Here is a 20,045-nt window from a genome sequence, read left to right on the forward strand (position 1 = left end):
GGAAGTCATTACGAGCACTGCTGAATTCTTGGCTTTCTATTGCTCCAAACAGCCTTGAAGCCCTGCAAAAAATTACTTCACATCTGACCTTCACTGGATAAGGGCTGCATTTTGGAATTACTTATTTGCTTGGTAATAGCTCTGGGAATCTCCTATTGTTTGTTTATTCCCCGAGTCTTTAACATGACTGTGTGCTCTGATTTGGTTAGGAGGTGTGAAAATTCCTTAGAGGGCGTTTTACTGGCTAAGTGAGAACATACAGAACAGAGGCTGCCTTTAAATGCTCAGAACCATTCGCCAGGACTGATGGCTTGGCAATTCCACTGCTGCTCTCATTCTACTACAGGTTGACAAGACAGAGGATGAAACTTTGCTCGGTACATAGCCTCATACAGCTAAAAAATACTTGAGCCTTTCTGAGGTATAAGCTGAGGACTGTTTTTCAATTAATATACTCTTTGTTGGTCAAACACCAGATTGTAACTGCATGCAGCATACTGGTGTGTGACTTGTAAAATTTTTAAAAAAGGAGTATTCCTCTGAAATAGAGGCCACTCACAAAATCCAAAACACATTTAAAATCAATATACTGTTTTTCATTAATACACACTAGCTTGCCCAGATACTGTACACTGCATTACATGGAGCACCTACAGACTTACAGGGTATACCTTCCTATATATTCCTTCCTATTTTCCTTTTAGTATTTTCCTCTGGTGCTGCCATTCATAAACACAGAAGAGACTCTCCACTACAGAGCTAATTCAGACCTACCAGTCTTTAGTCATAGCTAAAGTTTTTGTATAAATATTTCCCTGGGGTTTTTTTTAGTGTACTGTAACATCCTAGTTCTACTTTTGTCATTTCCTTAACCCCTTCCTCTCCATTTTAAACAAAGAGCTGGACAGTCAGAGATAATAAACAGATCTTGAAGTTAACTAACAACCTTCATTAGTCCTCTGTAAAATATGTCATTAATAATTTAACATATTTCAGTAGTCACTTGAATTTTAAAGACAGAAAAATCACTTTATTGCTGTTGTTGGGTTTTAGTTTAGCATTAATAGTTTAACACAGTGCAAAAAATGTAAGTAGATGGTGTCATAATCATTATTCAGCTACCCTTTCCACCCCCAGCTCAATATATGTAAGGAATTGCAAAGGGCAAAGTAGTGATATCAAACCTCCTCAAACACAAGACTGACCATAATTAACTCTTACTTTTGGGAGTCACTATGTTCTATTAAATTATCACCTACCACCTCAAACATAAAAGATAAACCCTGCAAGCAGGCTTGTAATTTTGACATCCATTTTTTTATGCCTTCCATGTAGAGTGAAGATTAATGTGAAGTCCAATACATGATAAAAAAGGATTAGAATGCAGATCTCTCACTGCTCAAAAGACTGTCAATGGATTTGTTTTGTTGATAATCTAAATGATAATAATTAGTTGTGAGGTTTTCCAGTTTTAACGCAGAACTGGAAAAGCTCTCACTGGAAGGAAAAAAATCTGAAAGAATTATGGACAAATGAGATCAGTAAGTATTGGTTTATGCCAAAAGAAATGGTGGCTTGAAAACTGTTCCTTACAACACCCAGGTGCATAGATGATGTCACTGAAAAGAGGGAAGAGGAATGAGTACAAATAAGGGCCTTCTGTGAGAAAAGAGAAACTTAAAAGCACACAACTGCTTTTAGTAAATAAATATATGTTCACGATTTAAGGGTTAAAGCAAGAAATGGCTGTCTGAACATTTTAAATCTGCTCTAACTAGAGGTATGCAAAACTACAATAATCACTACTAGAAAAATGCCAGAATAATTAAAATGGGGAAATGAATCTATAAATATTTTAGAAGGTGTTAAAAAACATGGGGTTCCAAAACTGTAAATTTGTCAAGACCCATGAGAAGTTATAGTGTGCAAGTAAATACATGTAAAACTACTTGTTATGGCTAAAGACAGAAGACAAAGAAGAAAAAATGATTTATAAAAGGGAGCAAGGGAAAGGGAATCCACTTTACACACAAAAAATCAAGAAAATCAGCTCTGCCCTTATAGACTGCAATTCAGATACACAACTGCAAAACCCAGTGTTCTAATCAGACCTTGAATTTATAAAACTCAACTTTACATGTGCATACATGTTGATGCTGGGTCTGAATTACTGTGTGTTGGAAAGTCCTGCTCTAATCCCTTAACTTGGTTTTTGGCTGAACTGCTTTTCTCAAATCTTGATCTGTCCTCTGTTGCTGAAGAAAAGCTTTTTATCCCTAAACATACAATTGCAGTTGTGTGAGCCAAGGACTGTATGAATTTCATATGGATTTATGAATTCAGACTGATTCCTATGTGAAATCCCTGAAGTCTAACAATGGCTGAAATCACACTGCAGTGTTACCTTCAGCAGAGACATTAACGGAGACTCTTTCCCCATCCTGTTTTTGTTAAGTGTAGCCAAGACAAAGAAATGCCAAGACACAGAAAAACTTGACTGAGATGGGCCAAAGGATTCAAAAGTTATTAGAAAGGACAGTCAGCCAACCAGAACAGACAGAATGAAGAAACAGCATCATTTCCTCAAGAAAACACATTATAAAACCAGTGATAAGGTTGGACACTAGGAATATTATGTAAGAAGAGAATGAAAAGTAATTTACAACTTTTAGTATGACATTCTCATTTGCAAAGGTTGGAATGTCACCACTTCTACCAAAAAAAAGTACAGAATTCTCATATGAAATTAAAATAGCAGGTTTTTGAACCCTATCTATTTTGAAATTTAGACATTTATTAGGCAATCTAAAACATTAAAAATTATGATTTTTATTAAGGCTTGACTGATGGTATTGTTTGTATTTTAAAACTAAATTGGCCACATTTATAGAAGCAGTATGTATAACTAATGGAAATTTCAACTGCATTTTTATTGTGTAACACGAACAGTCGATTTTTGGTTTTAAGGTACAATGAAACTCTATTGGCAATTCAGCCAGGTTTTAGCTAAAAATTGGCCATAGATTTAAGAAAAACATTTATTTTTGTTTCACGGATTTCTCTAGATGAAATTATTTAAATTGAGACATTGCTATTTCAAAAGGCGTGTTTCAAGAACTGCCATCGCCTGGTTCCTACAGGCTGCTAGGTAAGACCAGCCAAAATAATGTAACATTTGACAACTAATGCAATTACAATTTCTTGTACAGTGATCGCTGTCAGACTAATTTCTGCTTTAATAAATATTAAGAATGCACCAACCAAGCCATAACATTCTCATTTACTGTATATTTGAACATGTTAACTAAAATTGTAATGTGAACCACTTTAGGAGATTTTTTTGGCAGTTTTCCCTGACAACACATTCATTATTCATGACTGCCACTTTTCTCTCTCTCCACCTCCCTTGTAGTTGATTAAAAGGATGGGGGTTTTAGATGCAATGGTTCCAAGGAGCATGTGAAAGAAAGCTCAAGATGCATGACTGGGAAGTAATGAAGTCAGGTGTTTTCTGAAAAGCACTCACAATACAGATACATCTGGGTAAGCTATATACATGCGGAGATAATGAATTACTTCAGAACTGTGCTGAAAACCTGTATTAACCCATACCTTCTTGTACTATACATGAGATTTCAGAAATCAGATAAACATAATTTTCTTTAAAAAACTGATTTTCAACTAGTACTTCTTCTTACCTGTAACAGAGCCGCAAACAAATATACTGCTATAAAGATAGGAGTTAAGGAAGTGTGGCCGCTTTTCATTAAGTGGATAGTGTACAAGAAAATCAGGTGTCCAGGAATCACCAAAAGAAGCAGAACTTGGGCTGATTTGTTATTTACTCCTACAATAAAAAAAAAATTATCAAAATTCAGTTACATTTTCAATTACTATATCAGGTTTTTATTAATATAAAAAGCCATTTTGAAATTCCACAGCATTGACTACTGGGGAACAGTGCCATTATTTTCTGCTAAAAGGCTTCTTGAGGATTTTCACACAGGGAAAAAAAAAGCCACTGCTAGTGTCTGCCAGAAAAGTTAAGCAGGGCCCTTCCAAGAGACAGTGTTAACTGTCTGCTTTCATTCTGCACTCATGTAATACCATCTAATTTTTAGAGTTGCAGTGACTTCCTAAAGCCATCCTAGGAAAGAGGATCTTTTGGACACCATATTCGAGACACCCTCAAAAGTACCTTATATTTCTAACAAGTAATCCCACGTTACCACTTTCTCATCAGTTCCAATCCATTTCATAAATATGAAAGTGGAACACACACTGTTGAGACATCACCTTTCACCACTGTTGCTACATTATTAGAAAAGGGGGCAATACAGAGGAGGGAAAAGCTGTGAAACAAGAATGTAGAAAGAGAATGGCAAATGGGAAATGGGGGAAATGGCAAGTAGGAACTTAGCGATAATGTTAGATATAAAGTTTGGTCCTAACAGGAGATTGGTTTGAACTTCTGGAGTTAAATGACAAAGGTCAGGAGCAGGTAAACAGGCTAAACAAAGATGAAGTTTGAAATACTTCTGAGTGGGTATCACAGCATCATGCCTCTATCTTCAACCCTTGCTAGGGTTACACCTTTTCCTGTGTTCCTCTCTACGCACCACCTCCTCCTATGGAGTTCCTTGTGATTCTCACAGTCAAACAACTGCAGGCAAAGGAAACTGCCAAGTCGCTGATGCCTTTGAATTGCATACACCAAGTTTAGTCTGTTGACAATTCTCATTGGTAGTACAGTCTGGCATAGAGGGGGGAAAAGTGGAGACATGAGACAGCAGTTTTGACAATTAACTAAAACATACCTGTACCATAATATGTTCTGCAAGGATAATAGCAACCCTTGGCTTCTTCAGGCAACTCTCCAGGAATGCTGTGTAAATGGAGGTAGGTAGAAATTCTGCTAGCTTGAATAGCTACTAGATTACCACCAATGCCTGAAATACAAAAGGAAACAAGTGGTAAATTTTCAACTATTTTTTTTCTCCAGTAGGCAATATTTTTGCAAATTTACTGATATAGTCCTCTACTTACAAAAGTCAAAAAGATAAACATCTTTAGAAAATATATTCGTTATAAATGGGCTAAAAATGAGCATTAAAATAAGCCAGAATACTTGGGCTACAATTTGTTGTATCACTGGATACTTTGGAGATCAGTTTTATTCATGTTAAGTGCAAAAGGCTTTTCCAAAAGGTTCAATCTGATGCTTTCTCATAGGTGAAGTTCCCTTTCATTGCTCCCTCTTCTTTGGAAATCCTTCTGCAACAATAGAAGTACTACATAGTCATGCCACTGCTGGATTACCTTCCTAGGTCAGTATTGCTGGCAAGTAATGCAAAGCAGAAGCACTCACTGCCAGAAGCTGAAATGCAGATTTCACACACAGAACCATAGGGCTGGAAAAGACTTCAAGAGCTAATCTATTAATTCCCCTTCACCAAAGAGAAGGATTAACTGTAATTTTCTGCCATTTATAATTCAGGTTGAAAGGACAAGTGTCTGAATAATAGATTTTTTAAAGAATGGTAGTAATGGAGATTCTACTTTCTCTGTGACAACTGCTGATATACTTCCCATTAGGAAAAAAGATTTCTATGAAATAAACCAGCCTAGGATGCAAAGAGAAGTGGCTGGCACTGTTACACGGCCAAGGTATATAATCTCTGAAAGGTCATGGAGATATGGGGATATTCCTTAACAACTGGATCAGGGCAAATGTCACACCCTTCTTCAGGAAAGCATCTGGTGGTTTTCCACAGCTTCCTCCTAGACAAACTGGCAAGTTACAGACTGGATGGGTTGTCTGCGAGATGGGTGGGAAACTGGCTAACAAGCTGCACTCAGAAAGTAGTGATCAACAGTTTTTAGAGGAAGCTGGCAGCCTGTCACAACTGGGATATCAATCCCCAGGGATTGATACTGGGCTCCACACTGTTCAACAACTTCAGAAATTACCTGGATGATGGGACTGAAAGCACCCTCACCAAGTTTGCTGATGACACAGAACTGAGTAGTGAGATGGACACATCAAAAGAGAGAGCCATCTTACAGAGAGACCTGGACAGGCTGGAAGTTTAACAACGAGAAGTCCTGCACCTGGGAAGATGAAACCAAAGAGCCCAGTTCAGACTACAATCTGTGTTGCTGGGCAGCACCTTGTTGAAAGGGACCTGGGGGTCCTCTGGATGAGATTAACATCAGTTACTGCTGTAGTGCAGCAACAAAGGCAAATCAGGGGCATCACTAGCAGAGACACAGATGTGATCATCCCACTCCACTCAGTGCTTGTCAGGCTGTACCCGGAGTACTGTGTCCAGTTCTGGTCCCCACAATTCAAGGAAAATGTAGACAGACTGAAGAAGGTCAAAAGGAGAGCCATGAAGATGATCAAAGGTCCGGAAAACCTGCTCTATGGGGAAAAACTGAAGGAGTTATGCCTTTTCTCCTTGGATAAGGCTCAGGGGACATCACCCTTTTTAAAGGGCAGCAACAAGGAAGATGCAGGCTCTATTTTCACAGGGAACCACACACAGAGGACTATCAGGTTTTGTTGTTTTGCTGGTCATAGAATGACATGCATAAAGCTGCATTAAACGAATCACTTCGATATGTACAGAGATACCCTGTTTTGTAACAGGAGTTACTGTGCATGTGATGTTATCTCAGCAGTATCAGATTAATCAGATCCCTGCAAGTAGCAGAAAGTAGATAAAACTGCATCAGTTGACAAGATGTCAATACCCAAAATTGATAGCTTCTCAGCATCTTCCAAATGCATAAAATTGTCATGTGCTCTGTAGCTGCTCATATTATGAAAATCTCTGTCGATGTATATGAGGACTGTTTCCATGAATGTTTAAGTCAGATTTGTTGTTTTTTCCAGGTAAACAGCATTGAAGTAATCATAGCAAATACCTGATAATAAAGATTAACTTAGTTAGCTTCTTTTCATTCCTGTGAGAACTATAACACAGAGGAAAATAATCTTTTTCAAAAGTAAAATCCTGCAACTGTTCTGCATTCCTCTCAGAGCAGCAGATCTGTTTAGCTTCACTATGAGAGTGCTACTTTGTCAATAAGCAGAAGAGATGTTCTCTGCTGAAGCGTGAAGGATGTCATGCTGACTTCAAACTTTAACAGAAAATTAAAACACTCATCTTTTTAATGAGTCAGTTAAGAATTAAGCAAGAATACTTCCGAAAATTTGTATCACAGTTCTCTTCTGTCTAACAAGCACCCTAATATATATGAATATAAAATCAAATATACTAACATATATAATAATAATAAATAAAAATACATTTTTATATATAGTATCATATAGTCATGAGACAATCCATAGCTCAAAACAGTCAGTTTTCCCCATTAGCCTTTTTGGAGTTCAACAACAACTTGCTTTTGGATGTATTTCTATTATAAAAATGAAATTAATTGAAAAAACAAAAAAAAAATCTCAGTTACAGCAGTAACCAAAAGCTGTAAAATTTTTAATAATATTATCTTTCAGAAGATTCAAGATTAACTTTTGCCCTGACCACTCTACCACTAACTTTAAAAAAAAAATCATGTTTTATGGGAGTTACATATTTAGATTACAAGCCTAGCTTTAACTAGCTACATTTTTACATTGCTTTTTTAATCTGCATTTCTTCCATCTTCCTTTTTTACTTTGTCGCATTTATTTTAATACTTTAAAATGCTTGCGGGAAAGCAGTTGGAAATTATTAGCTTTTCCTATATGAATGTGTTTTAAGAGAAGCCTTTGAAACAATGTTATATAAGCAAACTATTACATTTTATGTTTTACTCATAAATAATTTCTCTCCTATGCCTAATAAAAAAATTGTTCCCTGTATATACATATATAAAAAAAGAAAACAAAATATTCTGATATAATTGTGTTGTGAAAACTAATGATAACTGAAATCTTCTAAAAACCTTTACAAGTAAAGGCCTAAATGAAAACACACACCTATAATAGCACAGAATATGCAGATTTACATGTACAGTTTAGCAACTAGGTAGGCAAGTGCTCCAGCCACACTACTCAAGTGGCAGAAGGCAAAGTCAGGGACTGGGAGACTACCTGCTGTAGGAGAAGATCTAGTTTAAGACAATCCGAGGAACCTGAAGGTGCATGAAGTGATAGGACAAGGGGAAATGGCTTTAAACTGGAAGAGGGGAGATTTAGATTAGACATTAGGAAGAAATTCTTCACTATGAGGGTGCTGAGGCCCTGGCAAAGGTTGCCCAGAGAAGCTGTGGCTTCCCCATCCCTGGCAGTGCTCAAGGCCACGTTGGACGGGGCTTGGAGCAACCTGGTTGCTCCAAGCAAGCAGGTGGAAAGTGTCCCTGCCCATGGCACGGGGTGGAACTGGTTCATCTTTATGGTTCCTTCAGACCTAAATCATTCTATGATTCTATAGATCTATGAAACTATGAACTGTAAAGCACTAAAACTCACATCCGATAATACATCAAAAGTAAATATCCAAAATCAAACCCCTCCTCCTTTTCCTGCTAAAATAAAGACTGAATTAAAATGTTCTCTTACAGCGTAGGTGCCTTCTGAGACTATCACGTTCTTTCCAATTCAGGATGCAGGAAAATTAATTTGCTACCTAGCCAAATTGCTCTACTACCATACAACTACACTAATGTTTTCCCTTGTCACTTAGAGATGCTTGACTGTCTAAAACAATGGTTATCTTCTAAACAAAGCACTACTCTGTTATGTGCAAACTGATAGCGCAACTACGCGATCAGAGATTAAAATATACAGTCATTAAAAATGCATTTTAGTTTTTTGAGGAGGAATGGTTTCTGGATATTTTCTTTCCATATTCTCAAAAACAATTTACAGCAAAAGCTCTCTGAAAGACCTGGAATCTGTCATTGAATTTATCCTACTAATAGATAAAAAAGGTATGGTTTGGGGAATATATTACATAAGCTTAACTTTCATCTCCCAGACAACAGACATTCAGTAAGTTTTGTGCTAAATTTTCTCATATAGGTTTCTTGTATTCCTTGATCTACATTTATTCCCTCCAGGTATAAAATACTTTTACAATACGTACAGACAAATATTAAGAAATATTACAACAGGTTTGTGTTACCCTTAAAGAATATTGCTTTAAACCATCTGCAAAGGCACATTTTTCTACACATAGTCTACAAAGCATTTCTAATTTTCAGGTGTTTTCAGAATTAAATTGCAGAACCTCCATTCTACAAGATGCATAAAAATGGAGTGAAGTCTATCAACATGATGGTTATTATGCAGTAACTCCTGAAATGCAAATACTTAGAAGATATATCACCATGTTTTGTCTAAGCATACAGTGAAAACAGGGAGGAAAGTGGCTCTATCTGGTAACTGCACCTTAGTTAATTTCTGCTGCATATTCACAAAGCATATCATTGTTTAAGGCATTATCTTTTTTCTGCACAAAAGGAATTCAGTTACCTGGAAATTGCAATTCCTGAGCCAAATTCAACACACTGGGATGCTGTAAAAGGATTTGCAAATTTTAACCATCTCATCCATTAGAAAACATAAAGATCTACTTGAGTGTCTATGCTGAAGCACAGGCATGCTTGGGCTTAGTTATTTGATTCAGACCCTCAGTACAACAAACACAGACATCTGAATCTCAAGTACTTTGTAAGTACCTCAATGGCCAAAACCACAAACTGATTTTATTATTTTTAAAAGCGGAGTTACAATTTAAACCAACCAAACATAGAATTAAAAATAATTTTTAATCTCAATAAATGTGTTTAATAGGGGGAAAATGGAAAATAACGGTTGTGAAATACTTCTGGCCACCAGCAATAAAGCTGACCATAAATGCCCACCTGCTTAAGAACTGTTTTAATATTCTTGGCAAATATTTGCAGTTATTGTTAACAGGGGTAGGAACCTTTGAGGCTGCTCATATTCCAGACCAATATTTCTTAAACCAAAGGATTTATGGGTCCACACTGTAATGTATGTGATGAAAGTTACTTGTCCCACCTCTAAGATTATGCAAACCTTCTAGACAGAACCACATTGAAAGCACCATTTAATGGTGCACACAGGAAGGCTAACACTGGCAGTTTTGCAGTGCATACTGTTCCAGATTCTGAGGTGTGGCAACTGGCACTGAATAAAACAGTGACAGCTTGAAAATCCTGGACAAATTTACACTATCCTCAAATTATGGCTGGACTCAATCCTAACAGGTTATAATATTTCTTTCAGGTTTTCCCTGGTTTCTGTCAGGTTTTCTGTGCCATACAGGCAACAAACTTTCAGTTAAGATAAAGGAATAAAGGAAAAAGCATATGAAAAGCGTTTTGAGGGAAAAATCTCAGCTCATTTCATTACTTAGGCTTACAATAAGAATTCCAAGACCTGGAAAGCACTGGTAGAGAAAGCTTTCTGCAACAATAATATTTAAAAAGCCATCCGTTAAGTGGTCTAGCACACCTTTTATGTCAGTAAATGACTGTCAACAGATGTGCTTTTTTAACTGAAAGATTTCTTAAACCCCAGTTTACTGCAGTATACTGACCAGCAATATCAAAAGGTGCCAGTAGAGTTATGAAACCCAGGAGAGGTTAACCTAACAGCAACCAAGAAATCACCTACCTACAATTTCCTTTTCAAAGAGGTGTACCATAAAACAGGCCCACTCTGCATCCTCTACACAGAACATATTTTCTCTGTATTTTCCAATTGAAATGCCTCTATCCTTAGAATTCTGAGCGTTGAGAGTGTTAGCACACAAACATACAACACTTAACGCATTATTCCCCTCTGTTCCTTTCTGAATGAGGGATAATCAAAATTCCTTAGTGCTTCTGTTGTTTCCCAGTGGCATTGCAAAAGCATTATTGCTATCAGCAGTAAGAGGCCATAGGCCTTAGGATAACTTTAGTCCTGGTCTATTAAGCTTGTTGTGAGCTTGGTATGAGCTCCAAAATGGAGGCTTCTTTCCCTACAATGTAAGAGATTGGGATAATAGCAAAGGTCCTGAAACGTCCTGAAATACAGACTCAGGACTATAAACAACTCACTGATGGTTCATTACCAATCACTGAAGAAGTCTGAACTTTCAGAGCTGGGGAAAGACTGCTTTATGCATAGCAAGAAAAGGAGCTAAGCATGAAAAATTCACATGAACAATGGAGTAAGGCACCTGGTATGCCTTGGAAAATAACATTCTCAGGCATTGCATAGTAGACCAAGGGGCAGATGACAAAGGGTAAGAACAACCTAGAAATACAAAACTTCCATGAACATTAGAACAGCTGCTCAGGGCAGTGGTGGAATCACCATCCCTGGAAGTGCTCAAAAACATGCAGATGAGGCCCTCCGTGACATGGTTTAGTGGTGGTCGTGGCAGTCCTGGGGTAACAGTTGGACTTGATGATCTTAAAGGTCTTTTCCAAACTAGCTGATTCTATGACCTGACGGCTAATCAACTAGCATTTGGCTAGTTCTTTTTCTTTAAAGATAGTTCAAATGAATGTATGTGCATTGCCTTAATACTGTTGATAGACTTCTGAAAGAAAATAAGAAACAAAGTAGTACATTTACTGCTTTTCTAGAGGCATGTTTATAGCAAGCTTTCATTCTTAGTAATTATAATTATTTACTTAAGTCAAATCACTAGCTAAAACTGTTAAAAGGGTAAAGTGTAAACACAGAGGCAATCTAGGTTTCACAGCCATTTTTTGTGAAAGAAAATGACAGTGAACAAGATGCACAGCTCCACTCACAAGAGGAGTTATTTTACTGCTACAGGTTAAAGACCATCATTATTGAACATGTGGCAGGAACATGAGGCCTTGAGAGAGTTGTGTATCTATAAGACCTGTATCCAAGTCTAGAATGAGTCGATAGATAATAAATGAGTCTATAGAGAAGATGTGGAAATATTCTGGTACTGTACTGGAGCAGAAATAGGAGCCTTTGGGGAAACAGTAAAAAATAATCACCAGACAGTTGTTTTTTATAATCAATGGATGTCATCTAGGAAAGCAGGATCACTGGTAAGAGTACTGGTTTGAGTATACCTGCTTAAAAGGAAAAGATAATCCTCTTCTCTTAGAAAGCAAATGCAGTGGGTTACCAAAAAGGACTATTACAAGAAAAGTTACAGATGTAAAGCAGAAAATAGTTGAAGATCAATTGCATGCCTGCCTTGCTCTTTAGGTATCTGGAAATCAAAATGGAAGCTCACAAAAGATAGATGCAAGTTTTTGCAATTTTTAATTAATATAAAGGCAAGGCACAGGCAAGGAAGCATAAAGGCTGGAGTGTAAAATCTAATTTACAGTTAGCAAGGAACTCGAGTGGCAACACAGAAATGTTTCATATTAGAAGTACAAAGGAAAGAAATACAGGGCCTTTAAGGAAAAGAAGAACAAGTAACATGCTCTGTGTAAGATAAAAATACTCAGTTCCTTTTGTCTACTGCCTTCATAAAAATGATGATATCTGATAACAAACTGATACGTATTAGGGCCTGAGGGTAAGTTAAATTTAGTGCATCTTTAGAGAGCTAGATGAACAATCCATGAATTAGCAGTGATTGTTTTTGCAAACTGATTATCTTGGAGGTTAGTGAATACCAGAGGGCTGTACTGGGGAAAACAGAAAATGTATCTTTAAAAAGGGACAGAAAGGGTCATCTGGGGAATCCGTATATTGGTGAAACTTAAATTCCTACATAAGTGTTACAACAAATTATTAAATAGGCAATTTATAAACATCCAAAAGATATGAAGGCTTTAAAACAAGAGCTAACATGAATTTGCCAAGAACATGATTCTGTCAATATGATTTCCTCCTCTAACTCAGCAGCTTGCCTAATGGTTACAGGAATAGATATACTAACCCTCAACTGCAGTAAAATGTTTTGGTGCTATCCCATACTAATTTCCATTAGCAGACTCTGGAAAAGTAATTGTTTCAGGGTCATGTGGTTCAAAACTAAAACTCAGTGTCCATATTAACCTTTTATTATCTAGGTGGAAAACAAGTGGTGATAATTAATTTCACTAATAGCTGAGAAAACAGAAAACAATATACCCATATGGAATTTTCAAAGGCCAATTTAAGCCCCTTGTAAGCCAAAAATTAGAAGTCAGATTCATCTTGGTAATTGGAGAAATGGTTTAAAGATCAACAATACATAAAAGTGCAAAATAATTTAAGAAATCAAACGTAAGAATACAAAAGGGGAAAGAGCAGCTATGCAGTCACACAGCTGGAAAAGATCCGGTTACTATAATTACTGCAAACTATGTATCGACCCTGTGATACTATAGGAAAAAAAAAAGGCATTTTCAAACTGCATCAGTCCAATAAGATATTAACTGTTCTTATAAAATTTGCCTTGTTTTTATTGTTAGAAAAGAGAACACTTAAGGACCAAATTTGCACAAATACATTCTTATACACCTGGAAAGTGCTTACCAAGCATGGGCAACAACACACATTTTTCTTAAGAAACCTATTTATTTGCCTGTAGCATCCCTGTTAGTTCTTATATTTACGTACATTTACATATAAATTACCATTTTGAAAATTTGTCCTTGGATGTTTACAAGAAAATCCTTTGAAATAAAATTTTATCTCCAGTTTCCTCAGTCATAACCATCTCAATATAATACTTAATAATTTAATATTTGAATATACTACTTCAATGTTTGCACTTCCAGTTTCTAAATGCATACTTTGCATTCCTACTTCTCACATTCTCTATCGTGTTTTAATGGTTGTAATAAATAAGATTGGGAAGGACTCCCTAGGCGTTCAAATAAACAACTCTTGACATCAAAATCAAAGCTTGAAATTAATATACCAAGTACTAATTAGCATAAAAGAAAATTACCGTAAAAGAATTTTCTCAAAGCAAGATATATCATTTGATATACAGTAGCACCTAATCCTGTCAGAGTCTTACCGTTAATTACTGGGGTATAAACAACAATTCCAACTAAATTGGGATCGGATACAGTTGTGTCCAATATAAGGCCACCAATACTGAAAAACAAAGTACAAGATGTAGAATAAGGCAAACAAGTACATTAATTAGTATTTAAAAACTTTTTTAGCAATTTTTTGAAAACATCTTCAAACCACAATTTTCTTCTCAATTCATCTTTTCTCCTGCCCCATTATGTCATTCTCAGCCACAGACTAACATTGCTATAGTTATTTAGATACTAAGATTGACTTCTTGTATAACAAAAGACCAAAGAATTTCCTTCAATAACTCCACTCTTAAGATTCATAACTTTCATTGGATTAAATAATCGTAATGTAAAATCTTGATTGGAAACTGCAGGAGATGAATATCCCACCATTTTCTTCATTTGATACAGTACAATTCCACTCAGTTATGGCCATTGGCTACTGCTGACTTCCTTGCACATTCCCACCTGTGACTTAACTTTGTAACTTTATCATTTGGGCAAGATTAAAGTTTATGCACACTTTATATTCTAGAGGCTCTTTAAATGTTTCTTTTAAGTACATCCAGGTGTTAAATAAGATGCAAAGACATGGGATGACTATCAAGATGAAGCAAGATAAACAGACTTACCTGCTTATAACCATGGCAGTTATAACAGGCTCCCATCCTGAATGGAGAACAGTTCTGGTAGCTGGATGTTTGGCAGCTATGACAATCCCCATCGGAGTCAGAGCCAAAAAAAAGGCACCAACCAAAGGAGATATATAGTAATATGTCTCTAAAATGATAATATAGAAAAAAAAGAAAAACACTCAACTTTAACTTTCAAGACATTCCTTTATGTTTTTCCTAATTTAGAACTCAAATTATAATTTACATCATGCAACTGAGGAACTTTAATAGTCTTTATCGCTACTGTTCCTAAAATTGCAACTACTGTAGTAAACAATATGGTTAATATCTGCTGTATGTGACCACTGACTCCCATCTTCTCAAGAACAGAACTGTCTGTACAAAGAAGGAATTTTGAAGAGGATTTGCGTAAAATGCTTTTTGATAAAAATGCAATAAGGATGTGGAATATCAATCATTATTTTGTAACGTATCTAAAAAAAAAAAATAAATCCTGAACTGAATTTTTGTTTAGGCACAAATTCATAGCATATGTACATCTCCTTCTTTCCAAAGCACAGATAATATGGTAATCTCCCTAGAAATAGCGTATCTAAAATGATGCAAGCACAACATGTAATCCTGAGATATTTATGTCAGTAGTTCAGTTGGTTTAGAACCAGTTGAGTCTGCAGATTCACAGCCACAATTCTGCTGCTTTCAGCTATCCATCAGAATTGCATCATATTTCATAGGAACACAACTGCCAACACCAGTGAGTACCATCATAAAGTTGATCTTATAAGTCAAACAGCTGTCCACAGAAAGAACACTATTTTTTTTGGATTACTTGGGGTTATAATCTCATCCAAACAGAAGCTATTACAGTGATCCAAGACTTCCTAATTCAACAGTGAGGTAAATAACAGAAAATTCATCCTAATGGCAAACATATATATATATATATATATATATATATATATATGTATGTATATGTGTATCTATACAACCTATGTAAGCATTCCACTTTCACAGACCCTTTAGCAAAGAAAGAAGAATATTTAGTAACTAGAAATGCATTCTTACCAATGGATTATGGCTTATTACAAAGGCTGCAAATTCAAGCAATTACTACTGCGATGTTATCTTGGTGGAGCTAAAATTACTCCTAGAATTGCTGCAGAGTTTTTAGAAGCTACTGTCCTTCTGCACTGACTGGTAACAACCTCTGTAGCAGAGCTGGCAGAAAAGATAGTAAGATACCTTTCACTGCGTAAGCTAAAAGCAGAAAGCTATTAGAATGTGAATGAGACAAAGCCTAAAAGAGAAGTAATTTCTTCCTTTCCTTATCTAACTGTTCTGCAGTATATTATCTCCTTTCTTTGTACTGTCTTTTTCCCCTCCTTTTCCTTCTTTTTGTGGACTAATTGGTGGGCCTAATGTAAAGAGTTCTCCCCCAAAGAGTACACACAATACATAATTCCTTTATTTGGTAATTATAGTTTTATCAAACTTAATAAAAAAAGAAATGTACTGATGTAAGGTTCTTGAACTACTTATTGCCTAGGTAAAAGCTTCCTTCCCCCTGCCTGCAATGAAGATAGAACCCTGTGTGCACTAAAATTATTCACATGGAAAGATGTAATTCATTCTACATCTATTTATTTAAAATTTTGAAACTTCTCTTTTTTTTCTCCCCTTTCTTTTCGTCGTTCCCCCCCCCCCCCCCAAGACATAAACCATACTGTACCCCTGCTACTTTTTCCCTGTCTGTTCCTCTCATGTGGAACCAAGGTGGGGCATGAGCCCACATAAGCCCATACCAGATGCCCAATAACTGATTTAAAGGCCAGAGAGAAGAATGAGAGGATGGCTCTAATGTAGCATATGCAGTAAAATACAAAAGGGCACAAAATCAGTTCCAAGACTTCACCGTATTTTTGGAGAGGTTGCCAATTTTATTAAAAGGTAAAGTGTGCTGGTCAGCAAAGATCCTCTGTTGCAAACACTGAACAGCAAAACACAGATGCAATGAGCACTACACAAATTAATCATTAAGTTTTGATATTGTTTCACTTGTTCACAGAATCATAGAATCATAGAATAGTTAGGGTTGGAAAGGACCTTAAGATCATCTAGTTCCATGGGCAGGGACACCTCACACTAAACCATATCACCCAAGGCCTCATCCAACCTGGTCTTGGACACTGCCAGGGATGGAGCATTCACAACCTCCCTGGGCAACCCATTCCAGTGCCTCACCACCCTAACAGGAAAGAATTTCCTCCTTATATCCAATCCACAATTAGGCCACTGTACTCTTTATTACAAGACGTCTCCCAACACAGGAAAGGAAAATAAAGCTAAAAAACCTATGCCTTTTACAATAATTCCTTTTTTAATCCCACTAACAACTAAAGAACTTGCTAGAATGCGCTCATGAAAAAAAGGAGACTATGCACAGTCTCCAAGCTTGGAGAGCTAGTCCAAGAATTTAGTCCAAGAATTGCAAAGAAATAACTATATAATTCCTTTCTTCTCTGGAAAAAAGAAAAATGCATATAGATAAAACTGAAAACAGTCCAGCAAATGAACAATGAATGCTAACCAAGAATTATTTAATGGGTAACTTCTAAATAAATAATAACTATTTAAAATATAAAATATACATACACATGTCATCCTGCCACAGAAACGTTCTATTAGAAGTTTAAATAAAAGGAAAAGAAAATATGAGAAGACAGCCTTGCTAGTGTATAATGATTCATGAATTATAAATTATGTTTATTTTAGTTATATCTGCAGTGCAACAGTTCCATTTCAGAACTCAGTGAGTAGCCAGAAGCAAGGGCAGCTTTACAAATCTTGGAAAATATGACTAACCAATGGCTGATTATCCAATCTTTCACTAGCTGAGTTCAACATATTTTAAGTTAGTTAACAGCACCTACAGGAAAAAAAGGAAATATCCATCGATAAAATGACAGAAGCTGTAATTTTTGCAGCAAACAAAGCAAAAGCCAGAGGAACTTTCAAGAAGGTTAATATGTGTTTTATGGCAATAAAACCAAGGTACATAGTGACATAAAAGACAATGACAGGAAACAAACTGCAACCAGTGATCTTTTCTACACACTCAGGTAGGACTTTCAAGGCTACTCCACAAATGGCTTAGCTTAGTTCCTCTGAGTCAACAGCAAGTGAGAGAAGTTAAATTTTTTGGCCTTACTGTTTAGCATTTCAGTGTGTATAAATGTCTTAATTTCACCGTGGAGGTAAGTACAGAGAAAATTTACAGAATAGGTTTTATACCCAAGTTCTTTAAATAGAGATGGACATCAAACGGATTATAAAAGCTACCCCATTGTTGCAATACTGCCATAAGTTTCTTCTTGAAAAGCACAAAAGCCAGAAGTCACTCTCAGGAGTGGGGGACCTCCAAGGACAGAACACAGAGCTTAGATTCTTTTTCTTTAAAAAACCCTTCTGCTAGGATAATATACTAGGACTTTATTGGGATTCTTTGTTCTAAAGTGCTAGAGGGAATAATAAACAAAGAGGTCAGCAACCACCCCATGCCACTAAACAAGGAGGAAATCAGGTATATATATTTAATCTATTTACAAGTTCCACATCAGACCACTGAAATTCTCCCTGACGTGACCAGGCTTTTGAAGACAAACATTATATAAAAATTAGGCAAGGCAGTTGCTCTCTATCCAAATGCTAAATTGTACTCCCTGCCTATTAAGTTGAAGTAAAAACAGAACTATAGAAGCAATTAATAGGTTAGAATTACATTACAGAATCTGTCACAAGTGAGCAATGACAGACTCCAGTTACCTATAGGACTAGTGAAACTACTCATACCCAGACTAATTCTTGGGAACAGAGCATGGGAGTTTATTTTTTAGCTCTGGAAGACTACTTGTATCACACCTTGCTATAAGAATCTAAAAAGATGTTAGCCTTATTTGCATCTTTTAAGGAAGAGTGGGCCATCTTTTTCACAGAAGAAAATGTCATCTGCAACAGAACAGGAAGAGGGATGGTATAGAAGATTCCTCTTTTAGGGCTCACTTCAGTTTTGATAGATTTATAGCAGGTAGCTTACACGGTGAAAGGAATCTTGCTCAACTTGGCTCTGCTATAGAATTTGTATCATCCCACGGTGAAAAATCAACTCCTAAAAGCACTTGGCTCTTCTATGAACTTCTGACTGTAAGCCTAAGTTAAAAAAGAAGAAGGGAAGACAAAAGATACAAAGCTCTCAACTGAGTCCCTGTTAATCTTCATTTACTTTAAGCCCTCATTCCTTTAATAAAGTGATATAAATTAATCTAGTTCAGGGAACTCAGGTGTTTAATGTTTTTTTCCTTGTGCAGGGTATCTACTGTGACATACTGTTCAGTGCAGGACCACTGAGAACAATGCAACCTCTAGTAGGAATTAGAGGTAACTGTAAATAAACTACTTCAAGGCAACTTGTAGGAACCTGAAAATACTAATGTGATTCACACATCACATAATAATATGAATCACAATTTGTCTTCTCAACCTGGATGCAACATGCACAAGAGATACATGCGCATATTTAACCCACATTCTGTAAGAAAAGAGGAAAGCTTTAAATGAAATCCTCAGATCATTACTGACAAATGACAAGCATCACGGACCTTCATACTTAATATACTGGTTTCCCTATTCCAGAGCATTCCCTGTGTTCTGTCCGAGGAACGGGAACCGGGCTCGGTGATGGTCCAAGGGAGCCCTCTAGTGCTTTCCCCCGCTATTTAACAACGATTAGCAGATGCCGATTTTTTTGGGCAGTTAAGACAGAATTGCTAAGCTTTTGCTATTTAAATCCCCGTGTTTGATAGCTTTGCCATTATTTTTCAAGGATTCAGATAAACTTTGAAGAAGTTATATATATATATTTATATATCCATTATATAAATTTTATATATATATATATAAAATAATGGCCAAACAAGATGTTTCATTTGGCCCTGGACTAGGTAAAAATGACACCCTCAGTCCTTTTTCCCTGCCTCTTCTGGGAATGCCATGAAGCATCCTATCAAACTAAAGGCTGAGCACAAGTGTACGTACAGCTTTGTTACAGAGAAGCATAAAGCTTGTACATAAATCATTTTCCCCATTCCAGTCTTGTTACCTGAAAGCAATTCTTCCCATACAGAGAGAAGCCTGAAACTTGCATTTTTGTCTCAGTATATTTATTAGGCTAATAAATCATAGGGGAAAATAGTTCAGAATGCAGTTCAGAAGTGAGTCCCACCTGCTTCATTACTAGCCCATAAACTAGATTTCTTTTTAATAACATTGCCATTGTGCTTGTTATTCTAGCACTGAGAATGCAGGTTAATGACAAAAAGAACATCTGAACATCTGTGTTGGGTGAGGCCAAAGGTCTTGTCTAGT

At 36.4% G+C, this 20,045-nt stretch overlaps 1 protein-coding gene across 2 annotated transcripts in view; it reads right to left on the reverse strand.

Moving 5' to 3' along the window:
* SLC41A2 (solute carrier family 41 member 2) overlaps positions 1-20,045 on the reverse strand; it is a 53,119-nt gene that overhangs the window by 9,039 nt on the left and 24,035 nt on the right. Inside the window, exons 8-12 of one of the 2 annotated variants that reach the window (XM_061445015.1) lie at positions 14,622-14,769; positions 13,980-14,059; positions 4,818-4,949; positions 3,699-3,847; positions 2,807-3,548 (exon numbers count right to left, since the gene is read on the reverse strand). In XM_061445015.1, the coding sequence (XP_061300999.1) occupies positions 3,501-3,548; positions 3,699-3,847; positions 4,818-4,949; positions 13,980-14,059; positions 14,622-14,769 (557 nt within the window). In that variant the 3' untranslated portion in view covers positions 2,807-3,500. Of the gene's footprint in view, positions 1-2,806; positions 3,549-3,698; positions 3,848-4,817; positions 4,950-13,979; positions 14,060-14,621; positions 14,770-20,045 lie in introns of those variants that run through there. The other variant, XM_061445014.1, reaches the window with a different exon arrangement.

The sequence above is a fragment of the Pezoporus flaviventris genome, unplaced genomic scaffold, assembly GCF_033815535.1.
Source record: "Pezoporus flaviventris isolate CSIRO_AGI_PZ_B2104156 unplaced genomic scaffold, CSIRO_AGI_Pfla_v1 ptg000002l, whole genome shotgun sequence".
NCBI classification, from domain to species: domain Eukaryota; kingdom Metazoa; phylum Chordata; class Aves; order Psittaciformes; family Psittacidae; genus Pezoporus; species Pezoporus flaviventris.